This window comes from Pterocles gutturalis, unplaced genomic scaffold (genome assembly GCF_000699245.1).
Source record: "Pterocles gutturalis isolate BGI_N339 unplaced genomic scaffold, ASM69924v1 scaffold33118, whole genome shotgun sequence".
Classification (NCBI taxonomy): domain Eukaryota; kingdom Metazoa; phylum Chordata; class Aves; order Pterocliformes; family Pteroclidae; genus Pterocles; species Pterocles gutturalis.
Genome location: NW_010124375.1, coordinates 57 through 26,181, shown reverse-complemented (window position 1 = coordinate 26,181; position 26,125 = coordinate 57). Strand labels below are relative to the sequence as shown.

The 26,125-nt window shown below is 42.0% G+C and overlaps 1 protein-coding gene across 1 annotated transcript; it reads right to left on the bottom strand.

Annotated features, from left to right (window-relative positions):
* Positions 1-250: 250 nt before the first annotated feature.
* Positions 251-24,850, bottom strand: LOC104457732 (ovostatin; the record flags this gene model as incomplete). Its single annotated transcript, XM_010078236.1, has 28 exons — positions 251-353; positions 1,638-1,709; positions 4,260-4,350; positions 4,545-4,669; positions 4,809-5,024; positions 5,469-5,689; positions 5,979-6,144; positions 7,418-7,492; positions 7,965-8,121; positions 9,308-9,389; positions 9,696-9,872; positions 10,852-10,935; positions 11,230-11,281; positions 11,936-12,057; positions 13,243-13,369; positions 13,958-14,186; positions 14,905-14,992; positions 16,351-16,483; positions 18,180-18,350; positions 18,988-19,137; positions 19,536-19,681; positions 20,740-20,797; positions 21,009-21,236; positions 21,563-21,721; positions 22,833-22,942; positions 23,171-23,291; positions 23,986-24,103; positions 24,766-24,850. Coding segments are annotated over 28 exons (3,666 nt in total), but the record flags the coding sequence as incomplete, so codon positions are not given.
* Between the last annotated feature and the right edge of the window lie 1,275 nt (positions 24,851-26,125).

Sequence of the window (26,125 nt, the reverse complement as noted above, 5' to 3'; positions counted from 1 at the left end):
GAAATGAAAAGGCAGGGGGGCAGAAACTGTCTATGCTCTGTAAACTTTTGCTGTCTAGTAATCAAAAGCAGCAGAATTGCTAGCTTGCTCTCCACTTGTCTCTCGTGAGAAACAAAGGCAGCAAACACAGAAAAGTGAAGAAGAGCTCACACAGAGAGAGCAGGGGAAAATTCACTGCCCTCATACTGTAAGTGCTGAGATCAATATTTTGATTTCCCAGGTTTTGCTCAGGCCTGCTGTGGTCACCTACCTGTTTCGTAGTAATCGTATATATGTACTGGCACTGGCTTGATATCTGAGACAGGCAGACTTTGCTCCACACTGAAGGAGAAGTTGATTTCCTTCTGAGAGACCTGTAAATGGCAAGACAAGAAAGTGCATTGGACTTTTTCTTTTCATATCTACCCCTGAGGCTAAGGTTCAAGAGATGCACTTCTGGGTCAGACTGGGTGACAAAGTACAGATACCGTTATACAGTTCTCTCCAGATTGTAAATTGATGTAAAATCATGTAATAATTTAAAAGATGTTGCTAAATATGTTTTCTTGCTAAAATTGTGTGCTCTTTTCTTTCTTCCTCTTCATATTTCCATTGTGAATTACCCCAATGATTCCCCAGTTACTGTGGCTTTCAGCACATCAGCATTCATCCTGTCATTGAAAGCTTCTGTTAGTTTCTTTCCTTGCCTTTTCCCAGCTAAAATAACCTTCAGCACCCCTATGAATCTTCTTTCCACTTTTCTGACTTTAATCACTTTGAACTCAAGATTTCCATCCTCCCCTGTGGTTCCATTCCTCATTCCACACTCCTGCAGCCAAATGTCCCAAACTTTCCTCCTTAATCATCTTCCTCAGCTTCTCAAGCTTTTTCTTGCATGCCTGGGACTGTGCCTCTGTGCTCTCCTCCCTTTGTCCTTGTTTTTGTCTTGTTGACCTCTGCATAGGAATGGAGCCATAGACAAAGGCTCTGGAGAACTTTCTGCATCACTGGTGCCCTGCTGGGTAAACTTTTAACATCTCAGCATCTCAGCTTCTCTGTGAATTAAGAATACTGACTCCAGTCTTCCTTATTAGGTCCTTGGAGACCAACTAATAAAGATTACTGTTTGAGAGGTAGATATCATTACTACTTCTTTTTGCTTCCCCTCTCCTTCCCTTCTTGGTATTTTAAGATCCCTTGTGTTTTGATTTTCATCTTTCTTCTCTCTTATTCCCTTTATTAATGTCATTGGTGTGGGATGACTATTTTTTTCATACAGAAATTTCTCTAAAAGGGAGCAGATGATACTGACTCTGTGTAAAATACTCGCAGATCAACTGATGAGAAGCATCACTTAGAGGCTGGAGAATATTATGTAGGCTGCGGACTTTTGCAATATGGAATGCAACTTAACTATGTTTGTGAAATGCTATTTGATCATAAAGCATTCTTCACAAAAAGTAGTAGCAAATGCGTATCTCTTCACTGTAGACTACAGGTACTGTGTGTGTATATATTTGATGTTGGACTGAGTGAAATCCCTTTCTGTCTTGAAGACGTGTATTGCTAATCTGCCATTGATTAGATTTTTCTTTTGTCCCAGAGCCTGTTTTACACTTCCAATTTAATAAAATCAAAAAGAAACCTCCCAAATTTACCTTCTGAAGGTAGAAGAGGATGTGGTTGTTCTTGATGTCTACACGATCCACAACAGAATTCTGGTACTGAAGCTTTAAATAAGGCAAATGATAGCAATGTTAACTTGGAGAATTGCCAACGAGACTTACAAATAAACTCTTCCGTAGCAAAATATGTTTAGGGTAGCTGCTATGCTTCTCTTATTCCACCCCGCCATCTCGTGGTCAAAATAAGAAACACAAGTTCACTATTTCCATAAGGAATGCAAACCAAACACAATTATAAATAGTTTTACTAGTCAGCTTTGGTGCGTGTGACTTTTATCATTAACTTAAGAGTGCTCTGATTTCAATGAGAATTTACAATTACACGACGATCTCTGCAGCTCAAGCTGACTCATTTGCTGGTCTACTGTATATTTTAAAAAACAAAAGTTAAAAAAAAATTTAGAAAAGCATATGAGCAAAATTATTTTACTATAAAAATACACAAAATCAAAATATTCCAAACCTTAAAAACCAGCTATTTTTTTCCCCGAGTACATATAAAGAGGAGTAGGATGCCAAACAGCATAAAATCTCAATGGAAAAATCTTCCAAATAAAAGTTATGAATTTCATACTGTTCTAGCTAGAAAAAGAATTCAGACAGCAATGCTGAATGATTATAAATGCACCAAGCTATGAGCAGACTCTGCAATTAATTGCCGCCTTCTTTTTATCTGCTTGAAGGTTACAGCTCACGGCTTGAAGCTGATGTATGTGTTGCAGAACCTGAATTGCACTAGGATCTGAAACAAGGTGCTTATCCGTGCTCTCCAAGCATTGTCATCATCATTTGAAGTTTTCTGGATAGTAAGGGAAGAGACATACTTTGTTTGTTAAACTGTGCTGTAGAGGACAGAATAAGCACATCAAAGTGATAACTTTGCAAAATGCTCATTTGAGCAATTTAACTATGGCAGAAATATTTCTTAAATAGGTTCTGTTAGGTTGTATGATTAAAGATTCTTGCACACAAACACTAAGGAGCAGAGGGAAACACCAGTAACCTGAGCAGAGCCACCAGAGCATCCAGACCTGGCTCCCCCCAGGGCTGCCACAGGGCAGTTAACAGCCCGGTTGTTGTCAGTTGCTGGGGAGTGATACCACCAACTGAGTCCACACCAGCATGTCCCTGGAAGGATCACCTGGAAGGATCACCTTACAGACCTAAGGTGAATGCTGCCTACAGGGGCACAGGGCTGAGTATGGGATGCTGGGCCTCAGGAAAGAGTTATTTCAGGATGTTTTAGGGGAAGAACCAGAAGTAACAAAAGGATTGGGATTGGGAAGAAAAAGGATAGGAAAATGGGATAAAAGCAGCATGTAAACAGGTTGGTGGTCAGCACACATTTCTGGCCATGCCCTGAACCTGGTCACCACAGTCTCTGCTGCCTTCTTAATAGTTCCTGACTATTTTTGTAGGTGAGGGGCTCTCTGTTCTTTGCGGATGTGTGCATATGGAGTGCCAGCCACTGAAGAGGGGGCCACAGATCACTGGAACCTGTGTCCCTGGGGGTGCCAGCATCTTCAGACACTAGACTTCAGGCTTGTTGCATGGACGTGTCTATGTCAGTGTGTGGTCTCTAGTGAATATAAAGCTGGACTAGCTTGTGAGTGAGTTAAGTGGCTTGGCAGCCAGCTACTGAAGCAGGCATAAGTCTGGGCCAAATACTGAAGATATCAAAGGGTCTGAGTCAGCTACCAGAGGGACCAGGAGGCCTGAGCCTGTTACTGAGGAGACCATAAGGACTTGGGGGCAGGTACTGGTCAGGCTATTTGGCTGGACCAGCTAGTGGAGACTTATCTGTGTGTGTTTGTGTGTGTATGTGGCAAATGGGAGACAAGAGGCTTCAAGCCCAGCTGCTGCAGAGACTGCATGTCTAAGGCTGGTTACTGGAGGTACCCACTATACATATGTGTCGGTGCTTGGGGGACTAAGTTCCAGCCACTGGAGTGAGGCTGCAGCCTCCAGGGCGCATATGTCCAGTTGCCAGTGACTGGGTAGAACAAGGATCCAGGGGCAGGTGCTGGGGAGACTGAGTGTCTGTGGTCAGCTACCAGAGAGATCCACATTGTATATTTGCATGTGTATATGTGCTTGCATATACACATTTATTTATTTATTTATCTTTTCCACAAATGAGCTTTCAGTCTGATCAACCAGAAAGGGGAACACGATAAGGCCATTTGTGCTATCTGTGTTTGTGTAAGTCCTGTCTTTTATGTTTCTGTTGATCTGTGTGTGTATATATACGTATATATATGCATATATGTATGTGTATATATATATGTGTGTATGTATGCATAGTGTATATATCTGCCTATTGGCAATACACACTCAGCCTTGCTGTTAGTTGGACCTGGGGATATGAAGCTGCAGCAGTCTCACCTCTGTTGGTCTACTAGATTTGTCAACTCCTAACAGATTTGTCTTCAGCAGATTAACAGCTGCAAGTCTGAGACACAGAGTATGTGACAGAAGGCTATGCCCAGGGACTTTGCAGAGTTCCCATGGGGCTCCAATTTGTTAATCAGAGACTATTTTTATCAGCTTCCTATGTTTTCAGGGTTTACCATTCACTTTGCTCCCATTCTTTACCTTTTCCAGGGAAGATCTTACAGGAACAAAGCCTGAGAGCATCTTCACATCAATAATAGCCATGTTGGAGACGTTGCGGTTTCCTGTGTAACTAAAATGAGAAAAGTTCTGTTAGTCTGGTGTGCAAATGGAGAGGAAACCAATGAATGTAATTTTTCAGCTCCCAGTGATCTTGTTTGTCTTCCTGCAGCTGCACAGTAGCAGTTAACTGCCTGTACTTTACATCATTCCTTGGATGCTTTACTAAACTGAATGCAAAGGTGTAGGTCAATAAGAGGAAGTTACCTGGCAGAGAGGACAAGGTCAAACTTTGGTAAGAAGTTGTTTGTGCAGGATACATTGTCTGGCCGTACGGAGAGAGAAAATCCTGCAACTTTTTTTGGCAAATGGATGTTGTATCTCAGAGTGGTCTAAAAGAGATGGGAAATGTGAGATGGTCACAGACTTAGAGGTTTTGTGGCTTTGGCATGAGGTATGGAGGGGAATGAGGTATGGAGGAACCCCCGCTTAGTTCTCAGAGCGGTGGTGCTGAGTTTCTAGCTTGCTTACCTGCAGGTAGACACAGCCAGTGCCATTCACTTCCACACTGTAATTCCCTGGAATAGTGGGTAAGGAAGCCTGCTGCAGTAAGAAGCGGTTGTTGTCATTCACCTGGAAAGTCTGACTGTGGGACTCCATGAAGTTGACTTTGACTGTGTTAAGACTTTTTTTAGAGAAGGTGAGGTATCCATACTGGGCTAAAGCTTGGAGAGCAACAACAGTGTCCTGAGAAGAATAACATGATCCCTAATTAGATAGATACCCGCTGTAAGATGGTACATGAGGTTAGCACAGCTGCTATTTCCCTGATGCTTTGTCAGTGCTCATAAATGGAGAGGGACTTTGCAAAGAGCTAAGGGTACAAGATACAAGTTCTGGGGCAATAGATTTGAATTATTCCAGAAAATCTGGGAAAATGCTGTGTCAACAGTGACTGCTGTCTCCTGCTAGCTTCAAACTCAGGTAAATTCCCATTTCTTAAAACTAAAATATGTATGCAGCTGCCTATGAAGAGCACAATGTGCCCTGACAAGGAGACTTATGCCAGCACCATTTATCAAATACTATCCAAACAAATATGCAGTCACAAAGATATGTCATACTATCAAGATCCAGCTTGCAGGCTGGACTGCTCCCAAAAGCTTTCTTTTTACCACACCCAGTTGTTACCTGGCTGGAGGAGAAGCCACCATACGGGTTCTGTTGTTTGACAAGCCAGTGCACAATACGAGAAATGTAAGATAAGTCTTCTGGAGTGAGTTTGGCTTTGCTGAGAAAAGCCAGGAGCACATAGCTTGTCATTTCAATCTCAGCAGAAGGGGCACGGGAATAGAAGAAAGGAAAATTTTCTGCTGGTGGCTTATTTTCTCTCTGCCAATGAACTGAACCACCTGAAAACAGAAAAGTGTGGTGTAAAAAGCATGGAAAAATCGCTTGCTAGTTAATTCACTGCAGTACCATGTGGGAGACAGGCATACAATTCTCTCTCTGCCTTTACCCAAAAGTTTTTTCAGCCGTGAGGGTCCTGAACTGGGTAAGTTTTAGTTCCAGGAAGCATAGCAGGCATGAAATGGGAAGGGAGCAACACGGATGAGAAAACTGAACATCAGAATAGCTTACATCATACCACAGGCGATTCCATCAGCTATCCTTCCTGTATCATGGCCATACCGCACTTACCATCTCTGGTAGCTGTCTCGTCCAGCTTCTCAAGGAAGAACTGGCATCTTTTCTCTTTGTCAGCTAAACCATAAACATAGGCAAAGAGGGCCTGGTTATACAGGTTGTGGACCCCATTGCCAAATGCAGTCTCCAAACAGTTCATGCCACTCTGAACGACAGGATGCTAGTAAGGCAAAACATAACAGGGTTGTCAGGTACTTGGATTTCTGTCTCAGTTTCTCTTTAAATACTTCCATCACTGCTTAAGCTGCCATCACTGACCCTTCATGCTAAAAATATGCATGATCCATGACATGTGTAAAGGCCTAGAGTGTGTACCCTGTAAAAAATGCCCTTCCAGTGGTGCTGCCTTCTTTCTGCATTTTTTTACAGGCAGCATGGCCAGACTAACAACTCACTGGTTCTTTTCCTGACTTGCAAGATGTCATTATGCAGGTGAGTTCTTTATCCCTTGGTTGCGTTAGCTTTAAACTGTGGATAATTTTTACAGAACTATGTAAAGCATATTGAGACCTCATGATGAAGCAGGCTCTTTGGGATGTTATTACTCATTTGCTAGTTATAGTCTGTCTCTGAGAGTTCTACTTCAGCTCAGACGTCACCAGCACACTACTAAACATGTTCTGTCTGTGCGGCTTCACTTACAGCTGTGGCACCAGGTTTTGAAGCTTCTTAGGAAGATATTTGTAATTAAATTCGTGTTGCTGAAGAACTATTTGATTCTGCACAATGTTTTTATCCTGACAGTCTCATGTACTTAAATGATGCCACATACCACAGTATCTGAGGGACCTGCAAAACTCAGCATGCCTAGAACATCTTTGTCAGAAACAAAATTCTTTGGAAACAATTCTCATCTTCCCTATTTTACAAAAAAACAAGTCAGCAAAAAGACAGGGTCTCAAGGCTATGGAAGAATTATATTGCAGAGAACAGAACTCAGCTCTCATTTCCCCCTGCCTAGTATTCAAACCAGCAGCTCATTGTTCCCTTCCATTATTAACAATGAAACAGGGAAATGGAAACACAGCTTGGATCGAAATGCACAGCGGGTGTTTGTAGGACTGAAGATTTGGATAACTTGGACTTTGCACTGAGCAAATTCAGAGAAAATTTCAAACTGAACTCTGGATGGAGTGGGCAAATTCAGTCTGGATTTTGCACCTACATAGACTACAATTGTTTAACACAACTGGATTCCTCAGGGATTTTTCAAAGTAATCCATAGGAACTTGATACATAACTTATTTGTAACACTCATCAAATGCTTATGGAAACTGCAGGGTTCTGGAAACAGATTTTCTCAGCTGACCCTACTGTCCTACAGTCAGTATTTACCACATTGTTAAAGATTATGGATGTGAGGACTATGACTTGCACATTGTTTGACAAGTGGCTGACCAGACTAATACAGCATAACAGCATCAAAAACCTACCGCAGCCGAGTGTCCAGCCTCCAGCAATGCTGCCACAACGTAGGCTGTGAGTGAGTATTCACCTTCTTCTCCACCCTGAAAAAAAAACAAGCAAAGAACAGGTCAGTACAGATGTCCTAGAAAGAAACAAAATATGAATTAACTCATAGTTCTGATACAAGTTAGATTTGATATCAGAAGTAATTTCTGTCTCCCTGTATGCACAGAAACAAGAAAGATCAAGTTCACTCAGGATAAAGCCAACATTATTTCATGCATTTTCTTGGCTTTTGCACATATGCAGTAAAGCACATTATAGCCTGTGGCTGAACACATAATGCAGTGGTGGAAAATAAAACCTGAGACTTCTGAATCAGAAAGTTCTACTTGTTCCTACCTCATAACCAGAAGCAGACATAAGAATCATGCCCTGCTTGTATTTGAGAGTCATGAGAGAACAGGACTTGGAAGAGTAAGGTTGTGGTGATAATCTTGTGTCTGTCAGAAATGATCCAAATCAATCCCAACGGCAGAACTCAAAGTTTGGGACTATAGTTTTCTCAGTTACCTTCAAAGCATTGTTGAAATGTGACCCAGCACTTTCAAAGCAGCCATCTGACTTCTGCTTGCTTGCCAACCAGATCAAAGCTTGAGACTGGACATTGTCGTCAATGTAGATGTAGCGTCTGGCTTGTGCAAATGACTTGTACACAAAGGCAGTGAGCCTGAAAGTGAACCAGAAACAGAAAGCAGCTAAGGTGTGAACAAGACCAAGAAAGTTTACCAGCAACTGGATATGCATAGAAAATTATATAAAATGAACTCCATAGTGTCTGAGGTAAAATAAAACATTTTTTTTTAAGTTTTACATAAGATAGTTAAAATTCTGATATTAAAAACAGACCTGAGATTTCTCCATTACTGTGCTGAAACCATTATTTCAGAGAAGGGGTAAAGCATAGACACAACTTGATGACTGATTATAGTAATTTCTAATCTTAATTAATATAATTATGAAATAAACTAGGTGGAAAGGGTCCTCTGGAAGACTCCAGTCCAACCACTTGCTTAAACTAGTGCCAACTTCAAAGCTCTATCAGGTTGTCTCTTGTCCAATCACGTTGTGAAAACCTCCAGAGACAGAGATATCCACATCCTCTGCGCTGCAGCCTTCTCCTGGGGAAGATTTTTTTTCCTTCTACTCAGTTGTTTTCCATGTTGAAACTTCACTAAGGACAAAAGCTTGTTCTTACTCTGTGGACCCCTGACAAGAATCTGACTCTTTTTTACAGTCCCCATCTAGGTAGCAGAAAGCTTTATCTAGGTTCCCCAGTAGCCTCCCCTTCTACAGGCTAAACAAACCCAGTTCCTTCAGCCTCCCTTGGAACATTATGTACTCTGGCCCCCAATCATCTCATCAATCTTTTGTTGCATTCTCTCCGGTTTATTAATTTCTCCTTTACTGGGGGATTCAAATTAATTGAGCTATGTCATAGAATCATAGAATCACAGAATCACAGAATGGCCTGAGTTGAAAAGGACCTTAAAGATCATCTAGTTCCAACCCCCCTGCTGTGGGCAGGGTTGCCAACCACTAGAGCAGCTGCCCAGGGCCCCATCCAGCCTGGCCTTGAACCCCTCCAGGGATGGGGCATCCACAGCTTCTCTGGGCAACCTGTTCCAGTGCCCCACCACCCTCTGAATGAAAAATTTCCTTCTAATATCTAACCTAAACCTCCTCTCTCTTAGTTTAAAACCATTCCCTCTCGTCCTGTCACTATCAACCCCTTTAAACAGTCGCTCCCCCTCCTGTTTATAAGCTCCCTTCAAGTACTGGAAGGAGCCTTCTCTTCTCCATTTTTCAAAGCATAAAGATGCTGCATGAGGGAAATAGAAAGTGTCATCACTTACCATACACTCCCTTCCCTATCTCGTGTCCCAAAAGAACTGTAGGATCCATCCCGGTGTTTGTATGATAACTGTTTTTGGTACCCTGAAAACACAATAAAGCAGATATTTTCTAAACAGAGAAAAGGACTATTCTGCTGTTTATTAAACTGGAACAGTAAGACATCAGGATTGAATTTTAATGTATGTCTGGTGAATAGTGTCACCCACTATGAATTCTAGGTGCTTTTGCTCCTGGAAGTTGGACATGCTACTCTGAGGTTCTGTCATTGCCTACTCCTATGCAGTAAACGTGACGCTATAATTCAGAGATCAATGTTCACCATGTAGAGCTTTAGAGTTCACTGCACATAATCACAATATTAGATGCAAGAATCTGAAAACCTCTCACCTAGAGATAAGTATCCAGTACCCCTGACTCTAATCTCTTCAGTCAGCTGCCCAGTTTTATTCAGATAATCCAGGGCATATATGTTAGGTGTGAACAAGGCCATGTTCTGTTCTCCACAGCCGTAAGGCATATGGAGGAGGTTCTCCATGTTCCTCAAGGCTGTACCCAGAATGTCTCCTGAAGAATTAAAGATAAAAGAAGTCAGTTCAGTTCAAACGTGTTTTTCTTACATAGTGTTATACATTGCTTTATATTACCTTATTATGAACCCAAGGTCAATGACCAATATAGAGTAATCACAGTAATCAAAGATACAGCTTAGAAGAAAGGTTAAAATGCCCTCATTTTTTAAAATTTTATTTTGATGCTGGACACCTGGGAGAAACTGAGAATTTGAGAAAAAACTGAGCACAAATACTGGCTGGCATGGGTTCTGAGAAATAGCTATGAACCCTTAAAATGGTTAGACTTCCTTGCCTTTTATAACCTCCTTCCTGTTTTGTGTGTACATGTGAGAATGATGTGTAATGTGGGTGTGATGCTGATAGGCTACCAAGGATGTATTGCAAATTATCAGCACAGTCACACTGACCCAGGCATGCAAAACAACTGTGTTTGGGAAGCAATCTGAGTTCAGAACCTCAAAAATTTTCACTGAAGAGAACTGTCAGTCTTAATAATGACTTTAAGTTCAATAGAGTTGATTGGGACCTGAAAGTCTTATTCTTTGGGAACATATCGACTGACAAATGTTTTTTATTATGCAAAAGCATAAATATTAAATTATGCAGTCAGCAAAGTTCTGAAGTTTTCTTTCCAAGAAATCAAAATAATTTTTTTTCAGAGAAAGCTACCTTATTTTACTTTTCATCTGAATTAGCTGATTTACTATACAGAGCAGGGTATGCTAATGCAGTATAATCTGAAATGCAATATAAATTGAAATAATCTGACTATTTTCTCCTCTTGTGATATGAGAGAATTCCAAGCAACTTCTGTCTTTCACTGCCATTATTCAAAGTAGGAAACATTTCCTCTAAAATCAAGATTAAGTATTTCCTCAACTTTATATTAGTTTTGCACATGTGTACATGATGGCACTTGGTGCGGCACAAGAGCAATGCCACTTACTTTTGGTACTAAGTACTAAACTTACCAATAACAGAAAAATAAGCTCTGGCTGATCCCTGCACTAGGTTTCTTGGCAGGCTGAGAGACACTGGTTCAGAAGTTGTTATGCCTGATGAGAAAATGTAACAAGAATTGTTAAAATAATCTTTTTTTCCATAAGTACTCACTTTGTAAGCATTACTATAGTGACTGTTACGATCTGCAGTCTGGGTAAAGAAAATGCTGCAGAGTCTTGCCCAATGAATCAAAGGTATCTTTGAAAATCCTGAATTATAGCCCAGCAGCTTGACCCTGAGAGCCTCTTTCCTCCCCTGGAAGGGTCTCTGGTTTTGTAGGACAAAACCTACAAGACAGTGAAGCAGTTCCACTGACTCCCTGGAGTGAATGAATGAACTTGTCTTACCTTTTGTACAGATGAGTGAGCTCTGAGTCAGTTCCTTTTCAATACCTTCAGGCTGTTTTATTGCAGGGAAGTGGTCAGGAAGAGGAAGAAAAGTGTAGATCAGCATGAATCCGTGACAATGTAATGGTGTAAAACAAGATGTGGATGTGGCTATCCAGACAGTGCACCCCTTGTACTCAGTCATACCCTATCTCCAGTAGAATACCTCTTGGTCCCTGGCTCCCTCTCTCTGTTACCCAACACCCTGTCAAAAGCACCTTCCTTCTTAGAAAGCAGTCATAAAACAGAAATTTACAGCCTCTGAGAGGAACTCTGTCCAACTAATCCTGTGTGACTACTGCTTTATGATGCTCAAGATAAATCCTTTTCCTTTTCTATCTGCCTTCCACCCCTCTCTCCAGTATTAGAGTCACAGGCTAAAGGCACTTACAGGTAGGGTATGGAATCTCCTCCCTTCTGTGTACATCTTTACTGACATCTGTGGGGTGTCAGGGCATGTATGCTAGTGGTCCCAGAAGGAGACAGTGGCTGGAGGACAGTGGATGCCACTGGTCATTGTGATTTACACTCATGGAAAAGCCTACTGCACACAGCTCCATCTGTGTCAGCGTCTTGCCTCCTCACACTAGCTAACTGCTTCTAGCCCACAGCTACAGTGATTGCAGTTTCCAGAAAGCACAAAGCACATGCAGATTTCCTTCTGCACCTCAACAAGCAGGGTTTGAATCAGGGTGTCCTTGTGAATTGTCTCCTCTTCTGGGGATGTGCTGTTTCCAGTACCTCTGGTATTCAGTTTGGCCTCAGCAGTAATCGTGAATTTCACCTCACCTGGAAAGCCACCCACCAGCCCAAGAAAATAAAGTTATCTTCAATGTCTGCGGTTACCCCTGAAGGCAGCTTAGTAGAAAGAAATTACATGAAAGCTCCATGTCTGTCCACTAGTGGGAAGGAGTGGTTACCTGGGGCCCTAGCATGAGAAATGAAACAGGGATGATCCTGGCAAAAAAACTGGCAGTACTCACTACCAGTGTCCACCTCTTTGTAGCCTTGTGCTGAGCTTTCTCTGGCCTAGGGCAGTGTTGCAATAGTTAGAGCTCTGCTGCCTCTTTCCTTCAGACAGAATTTGTTAACCAAGGGAAAACACTGACGAGCAGCCTCAGTGCTGCTGCAGCACCGAGGAGCAACCCTGAAGTGAGCAGCTTTGCAGGCATTGCTTACTTCACCCCTGCAATCATTCAAGCTGGAAATCCAAAGGAGATTTTACTTAGAGCAAAATGCATTATTATCAGAGTTACCAGAGGGAGACAACAGCTTTCTTTTTTTCAGCTCTGCATTATTATTTTGCTGCATATCCAGTTTTCATTTCACTATAACTTTGCATCTTTCTCAGTGAGTCTGAAGGTAATCAGTCACACTGACTACAGGGTTTTAGAAACAATCTTTTAAAGAAAAGGTCCATATGTGCTTCATTTTGAGAAGAATCTTTGCTAATTAAAAGTTTTTTGTTCTTCAGATCTTGGGGCACTTACACATGCAAGACGCTGTAACTGTTTGTTTTTAAAAACAAGGATGACTTGAAGGCAGTGGGAATTAACAGAGCTGTAAAATTGAGGAAGAACAGTGTCCTGTTTGCCTGTTGAGAATTCAGTCAAAAATTATTAGCAAATTTTATTCTTACTGAGTACAGTTGCTTAGGTGCAAAACAGTCAGTTGAAAAATCATAGGCATATGAAATCTTGCCAGTACTTCAGACATAATGTGGCAAGTGAAGAGTTCTTCCTAAAATGGACAGGAAATGGACTACGAAATATCAGAAGAGATAAAGTGTCAGAACAATTCACTGCTCATTCAGTGTGTCTAAGGGAACTTTAGCAGAGGTCCAGTACTAAATTTGTGGAGCAATTAATGGAGCTGTCCAGAAATGCCTGCCTTGATGCTGCATTAAAGGGTGGGATTGACAGAGGCAGAAAGATCGAACAGGGATATATCAAGGTGATGAAAAGACAAACTTACCAAGTTTTTGGGGGCTAACAGCCCAAATATAGGTTTTTCTTTCATTGGCACACACTCTAGTTGTGTTGCCTTCTAGTGAAAGGATTTCTGCCTTATAGTCACTTGACTTTTCCAGTATGGCACTGATCTAAGGCAAAGAAAGAAGGAGCAAGATTACAAATTAAGTAGGCTGCCCCTCAAGTTAGGCTGCAGAGCAAGGGAGACTTGCTGGAGAAGACATCTTAATCTATGGAATGGTACAAGGACAGAAGAATGGGGCATATCTCTGCAGAAGTGGCAAAACTGTCTCTTTTCTGCCCACTGTTAGTAGCTGGTTTTGACAGAAGTAGACCAAGTTGTCTGTGGTCATTAGTCAAGTCTTCATATGAGTTACTGCTACATACAACATACTCAGTATGTATTGCATTTTGCACAGCACAGTACCCATACTATCTGCTCAAGTTCATCCTTCAGGAGCAAAAAGAGGAACTAAATCATGCAGGGATAAGGAGCAAGTTCTTATCTTCTGTGGACCAGCCACAGTGATCATCAGCCACATTTTCCTAGTGTTATGACACTGGGATGGGTCCACGTAGAGAGGGTGAGAGAGTAATGTGTCAGGCTAAAGCATGAGTTAAGCGCTTATTTCTGCATTTTTGATGCATTATGCAGGAGAATGCTGGGATCTATGGGAAACAGATGAGCAATATAGGAAGCAGAAGGAAACTTGAGATACCTGGATGCATTTGCTGAGGTAGTTGAAGACGTTGGCTATTAAATTAAATTTTTCCCCTCGAATGACAGAGTATGGCAAGGTGAGATCCACAAAGAATGGTTGGAATGCTGTCAGTGAAACAGGAGAGGAGATGCCAAACCCAGCCTCATCCTGTACACAGAAAGCACTAGCTTTCCATTCTGTGATGGTGTCAGGAATGGTGTAAGAGACATTGACCTCTCCCCTGGAACTGAGGAAAATAAGAAGAACAGAATGAGAAATGATCTTTAGCATTTTCTAGCCAAGTTATAGAATAGGCTCCCTGCTTGAGATAGTACTTGTGTTTTCATGTCACTTTCTGCAAGATACTGCTACATATTTAAAAAAATATTATAAAGCTGGAAGCAAAGATGAAGGTGCCAGAGACTACATGTTAAAAAACACTTGAAAGAATACTCAGCTTTTTAAATTTAAAAATAGCATTTGTTTAAATACCATAATATCCAAACATACAGATTAGAGCCAAAAAAATTTAGGTTAATATTCTAGAACAGCCCCTGGATGCATAGTTAAGATGGAGTTATTCTCATTGCAGGTGCTGTGATAGCCTGGATAGAAAAACTAAATAACCTTTCTGCTGCTGAATTCAAAATTCGATGAAAAAATAACAAGTTTTGCTCCTGCTTTCTTCTAAACAAATGTCTTTATTTTACTCTTAGCCCTTATTCTTTCTCCCCATGAGAAGGATGGGAGCCAGAGCACAGAGCAGATGTCATTCACGGTTCAAGTAGGTTTGACACTGCGTACAAGGTCGGGAGCTCAGCAGTCATTGAGCAAAATGGGAAAAGAAGACCTGCATCTACAAAGCAGATATATATTCCATGGCTTCTTCCCAGAACTCATTTCAGCAACACGTATCAATTCAAAAATGCACGCAGGAGGTAAGAAGTGAAGATAAAAAGACTCACTTGGTATGAACCAGATCCCAAATCCAGGTCTCAGGGAAGAATTTCCGAACAGTGTTACTACCACCTCCAGCAAGAAGCTTTGTCTGAGCTAGAAGATTGTGTAGGGTTAAAGCATAATATTAGAGAGGCCAGGCCAGAAGATTCTGAACTGCCATTAGACATGCTGAACACCATAAATGAACACTAAGTATTCCGTTCAAGCATTTTTCCTTTCTTTTTCCCATAAAAAAGGAAAATTATAACAGATAGAGGGTATGGGAAGAAACAATATCTTCTCTATTCTCTTTTCCTGTGGAAAATACTAGAAAATTTAGCTATTTCATGAGACATTTTGCTTCATTTCATACTGAAAGGTCTCATCCATCCAGTTAGAAAGGCATGTTCCCCATCCTCAGCTCTTTTTGATTTGCAAATGGACAACAGTAGCCAGTATTGTCACCAAAGCTTATAATGCCTTACCAACCTCCCTAAGAACTCAAATCATTTTTACCCTGTTCAGTAGTTAAAACTGGAGGTGAATAACCCATCCATTATAAAACTGCTTTTGTTCATATAGTCAAACTACAGATCCAAATTAGGAGTCAAGGCCCTCTTTCCAGTTTTGTTATGGACTCACTTGTGATGTCCCACAACTCATTGAGCATGGAGGTAACTCAGATTTCCTAGCCCTATCATGGAAATAACAGTATTTTACTATTCCTCTGGACTTAGAATCATAGAATCACAGAGTCATTAAAAAAATTTAGGTTGAGAGGAAACTCTGGAGTTCTCCAATCTCCTTGAAGTAGAACTAACTTCAAAGTCAGATCATGTTGCTTGAGGGTCTTGTCCAGCTCAGTTTTGAAAACCTGCAGCAATGGAGATTCCAAAACCTCCTGGAAACCTCCTGGAGAACCCCTTCTAGTGTAGCACAGCTCTCACTGGGAAGAACTTTTTCATAGTGTTGAATAGCAATTTCCCTGGTGGGAACCTATGACTGCTACTTTTGCCCTTTTGCTGAGCAATCTGACTTGGAGAAAGATAATCATAACTCTTGCTGATCTGTAAAGGCTTTGGAGACGATATGCTCAGTATGCTAAGTGCTGTGTGAATTCTTGACATTGGGAATTGACATTGTTTTCCTGCATTGGCATTTCTTTTTAAATATTTAGTTGAACTGTGATTTGATGAAAGGTTCTCACCTGAAAACCCTGAAAAACTAATATCAGTTTATTAAAGAAGTAGCATCCAGGTATTACCTGTCTTTTCTGTATGTATCCTGTACATAAGTGAGAGGGAATTTACTTTACTGCAAGGACTGTCAGAAAGAGTTTATGAGAGGCAAAATGGGTCACATAGACCTATTCACCAAAAAAACTTCAACACGCTGGCTGTTATTTTATACAGGCAACTGTTTTGAAGACCAGGTAGACTGGGAGTGGAGATACAGTTTGAACTTTCTTTTACCTGTGTTATAGCCACCGACATGGGCAACACCATGGTCAAAATAGACAGAGTATTCTTCCATATCTGATTTGTCTTCATTGCACAGAACTGGCTTCCGTAACACAGAGTTGGTGAAAACCTTCAGGCCCATATCCTGAATGTGAAATAATCAATCATGTCATGTAGGGCATGCACTAGCTACCAGTGCATAATCTTAGAATCATACAATTATAGAAAGCCTTGGGTTGGAAGGGACCTTAAAAATCATCTAGTTCCAACCTCCCTGACATGGGCAGGGACACCTTTCACTAGGCCAGGTTGCTCAAAGCCTTTGAACACCTCCAGGGATGGGGCATCCACAACTTCTCTGGGCAACATGTTCCAGTGCCTCACCATGCTCACAGTAAAAAATTTCTTCCTAATATCTACTCTAAGTCTACCCTTTCTCAGTTTAAACCATTACCCCTTGTCCTATCACTACTCTCCCTGATAAAGAGTGCTTCCCCATCTCTCCTGTAGGCCCCCTTTAAGTACTGGAAGGCTTCTATGAGTTCCCTCCGGAGCCTTCTCTTCTCCAGGCTAAACAATCTCAACTCCCTCAGCCTGTTCTCATATGGAAGGTGCTCCAGTCCTCTGATCATCTTCGTGGCCCTCCTCTGGAATTGTTCCAACGGGTCCATGTAATTCTTCTACTGTGGAATCCAGAGCTGGATGCAGTACTCCAGGTGGGGTCTCACAAGAGCGGAGTAGAGGGGGAAAATCACCTCCTTCAACCTGCTGCTAATGCTTCTTTTGATGCAGCCCAGGATATGGATGGCTTTCTGGGCTGCAAGTGCATATTGCTGGCTCATGTTGAGCTTTTCATCAACCAGCACCCCCAAGTCCCTCTCTTCAGGGCTGCTCTCAATCCATTCTCCTCCCAGCCTGTATTTGTGCTTGGGATTGCTTCAACCCACATGCAGGACCTTGCACTTGGCCTTGTTGAGCTTCATGAGGTTTTCACCGGCCCACCTCTCAAACCTGTCAAGATCTCTCTGGATGATATCCCTTTCCCTCCAGTGTGTCAACCATACCACACAGGTTGGTGCATTGGCAAACTTGCTTAGGGTGCACTCAGTCCCGCTGTCTATGTCTCCACAAAGTTGTTAAACAACACTGGTCCCAATACCGACACCCGTGGAATGCTACTTGTCACCGGTCTCAACTTGGACATCAAGCCATTGACCACAACTCTTTAGAGTGTGACCATCCAGCCAATTCCTCATCCAGCGAGTGGTCCTTCTGTTAAATCCATGAATGTCCATTGTCTCTAAATTGGATGCCATGCTATTTCTTCCACGTGGTTTATCATACCTCATCTCTGTCCTCACTCATCCCATCCCACCCTTTCAACCCTGAATGTCACAACTCTTCCTCTCTAACCTCTATGTCTTTCTTCTGGAGCACCTGGTGTTCTGTGAAGAGCAGTAATGATGAGGCTTATTATATGTCTTAGACCATGTGGCCAATGGGGAGTGGAGGCAAGTTATCAGGAAGCAAGTGGCCTGCATCATGGACTCAGGTCTGTGCTAGGAATGCCTGATGTCATTAGCCAGTGCCATGGTCCTGCTGAGGAAATGTCTACTGCAGCACGGGCAGGAACCCAGTGAATATATCTAGAAGGGATTTTCAGTCTTCCTGAGCGAGAGTTGAGGATAAGGCAGAAACTGGGTGATCGGAGACTTTAGGCAGTTCTAGGCATCAGATGCCTTCTCTTAACAGTCAGAACCACCACCTGAGAAAGTTGAATGTTAATGTGCATGAATTCTTCTGGAATACCTCCCACTTAAAGAACCACACAGAGCACGTACCCTGAAAATTCTGTAGACATCGCCATCACGACTGACATTCACAGGTTCATAGTACAAGCCATCAAAAAAGGTGGTTTTGACTGGGGTACACCCTTCTGGCTTGTCATCTTCCAGGCTGAGCCCATTGTAGTAATAGCCATATAAATCACTCACACGAAGTTGGTAGTACACCTGGGAGGTGAGAATGTCATGTAGTGTAAACACAAGGAAGGTCCCAGACAGGTACAAAATCACATCTATTCAAAGCTTGTGGTGATCCCTGAGCAATCCTGTAGACTGCAGTGGGTTTGCCTAGTGATTCCTACATAGAGATGAATAAGCAATTTTGGCTGGTGATATGCATGAAGGACTGGCTTTTGCCCTCCTCCTTCTGAGATGCAATGGCTTTGTGGGGTGACCTTGAGCAAAAAAGCACTGAGATACACTCCTGAGCTATGCAAAGAGAAGACTGGAGTCCAACAAGATACTTTGCAGCTTTTTTTTTTTCTGGGTCCAAGGCCTATTTGAGTCATAAAATGCAATTTTGACATAATCACTCCCCAGGGAGGAGCTATGCTTTCAAGAATTCACATTAGGCGTGTTCTTGGGATATGTCTTACACTGCCATGCTTTCCAAAAGTAAACATCACTATCAATTTCTGTCTTTGAAGTGTACAACTGACATAGACCTTTGTTTAATCACTGAGATGTCTGTTTCAAAGGGAGAGATAAAAATACAGCCAGCAGTAAAGAGATCACAGGTGGGAATTGGAGTATCATTCTGGATGTCCCTAGGTCAAAAGAACACAGGACTGGGGTTGTGGCTTACACTCTGAGCAGACAGCTCTTCCTCTGGCTGAAGAAGAAGGACGCTCTGATCTACAGCTCGCAGGGCACAATAGGAGTTGGCAGCAGCTTCAAGGTGGAGACTTACTTTAGAGCCTGGAAGACCCTGCTTCTCTGAGAACTCAAGCTGGAGCTGGAAGTGAATAAATTCAAGACAACCACACAGAAATTAGGAGAATGAGCTTGGCACATAGAGCTACATCTCACCTTTCACCAGCACTCAGTCTGTTCTCTGTGGGGTGAAGATCCTGCTGCTAGATGGCCCTTATGAATCCCTTATGAATGTAAAAATTCACAACGCCTGTAATCCCCTAATGAGCTCCCTCTCCCCGCTCCATTGAGAATTTAGGCTGAGTCTGGGCATAGCTGCCAATTCCAGGGACAGCTCCTCATGTTCCCAGGCACATCTGTACCTTTTCAATTCCTAAAGGCCATCCTGAATGCAGAGCTCTTGACGAAGTAATTCTCTAAGTGTTCTATTGGCAAGGAGCCAGCTGATATAGCCCTTAATACGAAAGCAAAGGTTTTCACCTTGTTTTTGAAGCATACATCGCTGCGTATCCAAGAACTGTCAGCCACTATCTCCCCATGAGGATGCACTGTGTAGAGCAATAGTCTTGCCTGGGGGGCAAGCTTCTCAGTGACAGTCAGTGTGATGGAGAATGTACCTCTGGGAGCTGTGGAAGGAACATGAAACAGGAAAGGAGAAGCCAACAGAAGAGATTAAACAAGCCTCAGCTTTGTTGGTAATATCATATTTATCCATAACTTACCAGCACCTTTAAAAACCAGGGAAGTTGGATATTGGAAGATTCATCTCTCAGAGATTGAGGAACAGGTCCCATCAGCAAGATGACAGATACAAACTGGAAGATGCTGAGAGCAGGGTGCTTTGCAGAAGATGGGTCTGAGCTGACTAGAACTTGGGCAGGCAAATCTGTGCATGATTGCTATGAGAAGAGCACACATTGCCTTCGGTTCTCAAAATCTATAACCTCCTACACCAGAGGAGACAGGCCAATCTCCTGAGCTAAGAGAGAGCTTTCTTAACAGTAAGAAATATGAAGTACTTATGTACATGGATGACAGCTACTAGAGCGGGGACAGGAAATTAAGCTTAAGACCAAAGATGGCAAATACTAAAAAACAAGTCCTACATGTGGAGTGAGGTTTACTTAAGCCACCCACTGAAGATTGGAAATAAACCAGGTTCTGCAAGAAAATATATTTTTAACAATTAAAGAACAAAGTTCAGTTTGCTGTGATTGATGGGAAAACTGTCATTTTTAAGTATTTGGAGAATTCTGAAAGTGCAATGAATCCCAAGCAGTTAACTGCTAAATATCCCTGTCAAGTGGGACACCTATTATTTCAAACTTGAAAAAGTTTTAGTTTTCTAATGGGTGAAGACTAGGATGTCACAGAATAACTGTGAAACTGTAAATACTCCTAAGTAAGAAATAAAACAGAAAAAGGTTACATTCCTTGTGTTCAGTCACAACAAAGTTTTCATCTTTCAACTAACAAGATAAATTTCATTATGATATGAGGGATTGGCTGGATGCTGCAGCAGAAGCAAATGATACTGTGAGTGGTGACAGGTCATGGGGTTTAAGAACTAGTACCTGATTTAGTTACAGTTCTCTGCTTTCATCCCTTCTTACAAAACTTACTAATGCTCTGATACTCAGAATGATGCTCTGAAGTATCAGTAGTAATATAGTCTAGAACTTACCACCAGAGATGTTGACTTGCTTCTCACCACTGAGAACTATTTTTCCTTTTTTCATGACCTGGGCATAGAGAAAACTCATAAGACAGGATCAAAAGCACCTCCTCCCTTCCCCCATGAAATTGTTTTTAATGGTGTCCTGAGAGGCTTCAAAGGCCATCAAGTTCAGCTGTGACCTGTAACCACTGTCTGATCTGTAGATTTCTGCCTTATATGGTGCTCAAGAGAAGGGGAAAGAAAAGAGATGTTTTGGGAGTTGTGGTAGCACTTACCACATAGTAGAAGTTTGCGTGCCTAGCATTACTGTAGCCCTCTCTGTTCAGTACATAGTGAATGTCGATTGTTTGCTGCTGGTCACAGCGGAGGTTCTCCTTCACCGGATCAATTTTCACAAAGCTGTTGGTCCGTGAGTAGAAACGCCGGACAAAGAATAAGGCTTGGGGCTCATTATCATTCCTCCAGATGAAGAAGTCTGCACAGTCATCTGGTGCCTGCCTGACCTATGAAGCAGAAGAGTCATACATGGAGAATTATCAAAGTGGGAAATAAAAAAATTCCAGGCAGGTGAGAGGCAAAGGCATCTTCCCCCTAAAATATTCTATTGGGAAGTTGATTTTGTGGGATTGTTTAAGCCAAGAGCAAGACCTGGTATGAAAAATTTTTGGCATTTTCTCATATTAGTTTCACACAAGTTGCAGGTGTTGGTGGAGTGACTGCCTACTTTCCTCATCTGAAACAACCCTACCAGCACCCACCAATTACTTCTCATCTCTCCCTCCAATGAAGTATTTTTTCAGAAATTAGACTGAAGCCTGTATTTACTTACTCTCAAATTAAAACTGGGATCAAAGAAGTTGGACGTGTCGATGGAAAAAGCAGCAGTGCCGTTCTTGTCAGTGGTATAGTTGGCCAGATATTTTTCATTGAGCTCCAGCAGGACAGTCCTATCAGCAATGGGCTTGCCATTCACATTTGTCACAACAATCTGAACAAAAAGAATACCCAAGGGATTCAGAAAAAAAAAAAAAAAAAAAAAAAAAAAAAAAACAAAAAAAACAAAAAAAAAAAAAACCCAAGGAATAAAAAAAAAAAAAAAAAAAAAAAAAAAAAAAAAAAGAATGGGAAATGCTCTGCTCTCCAGAGGACACTCAGTTAAGCACTGAGGACAATTGCAGGGAATAGAAATCAAGAGTGAAACGTGTTTAAGAGGCAAATGCTCCTCAATATTTTGAAGGAGCAGGAGTTCTGTGACAGGCAAAGGCAGGCAATTCCCATCAGTGCAAGGACAAATTATATATCACAGAGGGAGAATAAATTGTTTATATGCATTATCTTGTATAAAAGATTCTTTTGATGATAAGCCTTCTGTTTCTCTTCAGTTCAGTTGGCCACCACGTAAGTTAAAGAATACTAAGTGAGAGATGATGGTTTAAATTCTTACATCATGCTCTCCTTTCCTGTGCAAATAGAAACAGAGGGACTCCAGAGCACATGTTCTTTGGAGATCGCTGATTAACAAAACTAAAGCAATCAGATAGCTTCATGGCCACAGATAACCTGTGGAGCTTGGCAGCACTTCCCACCTCCAAGGCATCCTAGGCCCCCTGTCCCCATTGCATATCAGAACAATGCTGTACAGTTCATCCTCTTTTCTGTGCCTGGGTTAATCCTGCATGTGCAGGTTGCTAATAAGTTGGAATGTGTTTCAACACCTATAATGCTCTAAGCAAACGTCCCTGAGACTGTGTGATGCAACACAGGCTAAATCCTACCTTTAGTTTAGGCACAGCTGTTGCTGAAGTAGTTTCTTGCAGCCTTTTCTTCCCCACTCATGACCTTTCACTTATCCACCTTTTAGGCATTCTTTAACTATTGCAAAAGAAAAACCCTAACAGTGCAGGTATGATATAATTCTCTTATTTTCTCTAGGAACACCTAACTTAATGACAGAATGATGCAGCAGTCACTCTTATGCAGCATTATCACAGGAAGTTGTCAGCACAGAGTTAGGGAACAGCCATATATCGGGCAACAGAGAGATCATTATGCTGGACCTCAGTGGGTTTTGGTCTAAATGTATCCTCTCAGGTACCCACCTCACCATAGTAAGGAATTCCCCTCTTGTAATAGAGATCCATATTCTTGAACATCACTCTGTCATCTTCTTGGTTGACTGCTACATAGTCATAGCCTTTCATCTGGATACCTGTGGGACACACCCAATATAAAGAGAAGGAAACAGAAGCCAGACCTGGGCAGAAAGCTGTTTCTTTTGAAAAGCTGTATGGAACAGTGATGCTCTGGAGGGAGAGCTACATGGAGACAATGGTGATTGTTGGTTGTTTACCACACAGATGGGGATCCAGGAGATTTCTCTCAGAAAGTACCACCTGTTAGCTTTAATTAGCTGTGCCCAACCTCCACTTAGTGTTACCTGTCCCATTTTCAGTGACAATGCTTTCTACATTGAGGCCGGTATACATCCTGGCATAGCTGCGGTAGAGCTGGAATTTTTTGATGGAGATGACAGTGTTGAGGCAGCCATCTTTCCCCAGCTGAAAAAGGAGCAAAAAGGGGAAGGCCCATTTTTCTCAATGCTTGGAAAATAGTTCCTGGATCTGTATTAGTGAGTCTCTGAAGAGCTTCATTGCCTCTGCCTACCTCTTCTTCGTGTCTTCCTTTCTACTCAGTCCCCTCCTACCCTACACTTCTCACTCCCTGGCTCCCTTCCTGGCTCATTGTTTCAATGCCATTTACCCCTACACCTAGAAACCTCTCTCATCATTCCCCCTAGTCCTCTCTATGCTCATGCTCCTTCCTAAACCCATCTTGCATGATGGCTGAGCTCTATGACCAGAGCACTTTGAGTCTGATCTAGTGGAGAAATTAATCATTAGTTTAACATTAAGTGTCCTCAAAGACTCCCAGTAGAGGTCTGCTGATTAGGTTTTGTAAGAACACAGCTCCAGTGTTTTAGGAATTATCACAAATTTATAGTTTCATAAGCTTCCCTCCCTCCTACTGACTCTTTCTGAGGGAAAAATCAAAGTCTCCTAATGAGGTAATTGGTACAAACTAACTTAATGGTCTTTCAGCACTGCCTGTGAGATAGTGAGAAGAGAAAAAACATGTCTCTGGTATTGTCTCTCTGGTGTTCCCCAGGAAATGAGGCCACCAAATACTGTGCTACATGCTGGTTAGTGTGATGGGTAAAGCTGACTGGGAAGAAAGGCCTTGCATGTATCATACCAGTCCAGTGACAGCTTCACAGGTTTCTTTCTGGCTTTGCTCACATCGTGGACTATAAAAGCGCTGCTGACACACATTGATTCGGGCATTCCCTTGCACCGGTTGGCCGTAAGTGTACCTAGGAGAGGAAGAGGCACAAGAATTCAATCGTGTGTCCTTAGCATGAAACTTGCAAAGACTGAAGAGCAATGCAGACTTTAAACCCCTCAGGAGTCCCCAGAGCACAGATGGAAGACCAGCTGGGAATTAGGACCTGTTAGCAGAATTCCCATCAACTATTTTAGGCTGTCTCTGGCATCTTGTTAAAATAGCCTGCTTTCCCATTGTCTTGGTGTAGTCGTTCTTCAAGGTCTGAAGCTGGAAAGTGGTGCTGCACCAAGGGTTGGCATATCATTCCTAACTGCTTGCTTTTCTCATTAGTGCCTTACACAAAGCAGGATGTGTTGCAGAAAGATCCCCTTTAGCTAATGCCACTCTGCCCTTCGGAATGAGCTTCTGTACTATTTCTCTCATTTTCTGCAATAATAAATAAAACACAGCTAGCAAGTATGTACCGCTTGATATCTTCAAACTGTTGGACACACGCAAACACTCCCAGTTCTAATTCTGGTATGTAGCAGGAGGAGAGTTATCGTATTTCATGTCATGGAAGTCATAGCTAAAGGGATTGCTCCAACCCATACTCTGAATCAGCAGCAGCATCCCTGCTTCCCAGCACAGCACACCATCCTCTATCCCATGTTTCTTGTGCACAAACGTGTTCTCAGCTCTGATACTTACAAAGCACAAACATTCACCCTGACTTCTTCATCAAAGAAAGAAATCCTCTCTGGCACACTGCTCGTCACTTCAAATTTTGGCAGCACTGGGAATGCAATGGGAATATGACTGATTAGCAGTTGCATGCCATAGGCAGATGTGTGTGTGTAAGACAGTAAAAAAACAGTTGGCAAAGACATTTTCACCAACAAGGGAGAAGAAATGGTTCAAAGAAAATCTACCTAGAAGCTGGCTGTAGAATATTATCAGAGTGAAAAATAACCTTTAGTGGTAAGATGAACAATGTCTTTAAAATACAATAATAATCATACTAATAAGAATTATAGCCACAGTTAGAACTGTGATAAATCACTTAAATTGGCTGTACATTTTCTTCAAGAGAAAGGTGTGAGTAATGCTGATGTTTGAAACTAGTTAAGCCCTGGAGAAGTTATTACGCGGTCCAGCCCTGCTGATGAAGCAGAAAGGCAACAGATAAAGTGAAACAGAAAAGTCGAACAGGTCACTGTCACTCTCTCTTTTCAGCTTATCTTTTGTCCCAGGTCACCAGCAATAATGACAACATAGCTGGAAAAGGCCTTCTTCTCACGCACCTGTACACAGGAGACTGGAAGGTATGAAATAGCTCTGGAAGGTAAGCAAGAAAGGTGCTTTACTGCCCTTACAAAGAAAACAAGCAACTGAGAGTTATCCAAGCATCCTGCCACTATAAGATGAGAAAACTCAAAAATCAAAATGAATTTAGTAACTTCCTTAATGTGGTCTATTCCAGAGAGTAGGCAGATCACTATCAGGGCTTTGGCACCTCCACTATCCACTGTTTTTCATCTTATGCTTTCACTGGCTATCCAGCCTCCCCCAGTAACAATCCAGTATGTGTCATTTAATCTATTTGATAGATAATATATTGATATTTCTACTGCATGTTTTAGCCTAGTGCTCTTGATATGGTGATGAACTCTACAAAACAGGACAGGCCTGAGTCACTCATTTTGCCTCTGAACAGATGGGGAGGGTAAGGCGTGAGTGTTAGGATGTGGATCCTGAAGTCACACAGTGACTTTGTGCCAAGCCCAGAAAAGAATTAGACCCCTAATTTAATTCCTTAAAAATGCTGCCTTTCTCAGCATTTCTTTTTTTTCCTTCTTGCCTTCACTTTCTCCACCCAACTCTCTCCATGTTTTTCTTTCTCAGGCACGAAGCAGAGAACTGAAAGCCCTTAAACTCTGCACTAGTAGAATCATTAGAATCATTATAATTAAGGTTGGAAATGACCTCAAGGATCATCAAGTCAAACCCAACACCTCCTAACTCACTAAACCATGTCCCTAAGCACCACATCTACACGTTTCCTGAACAC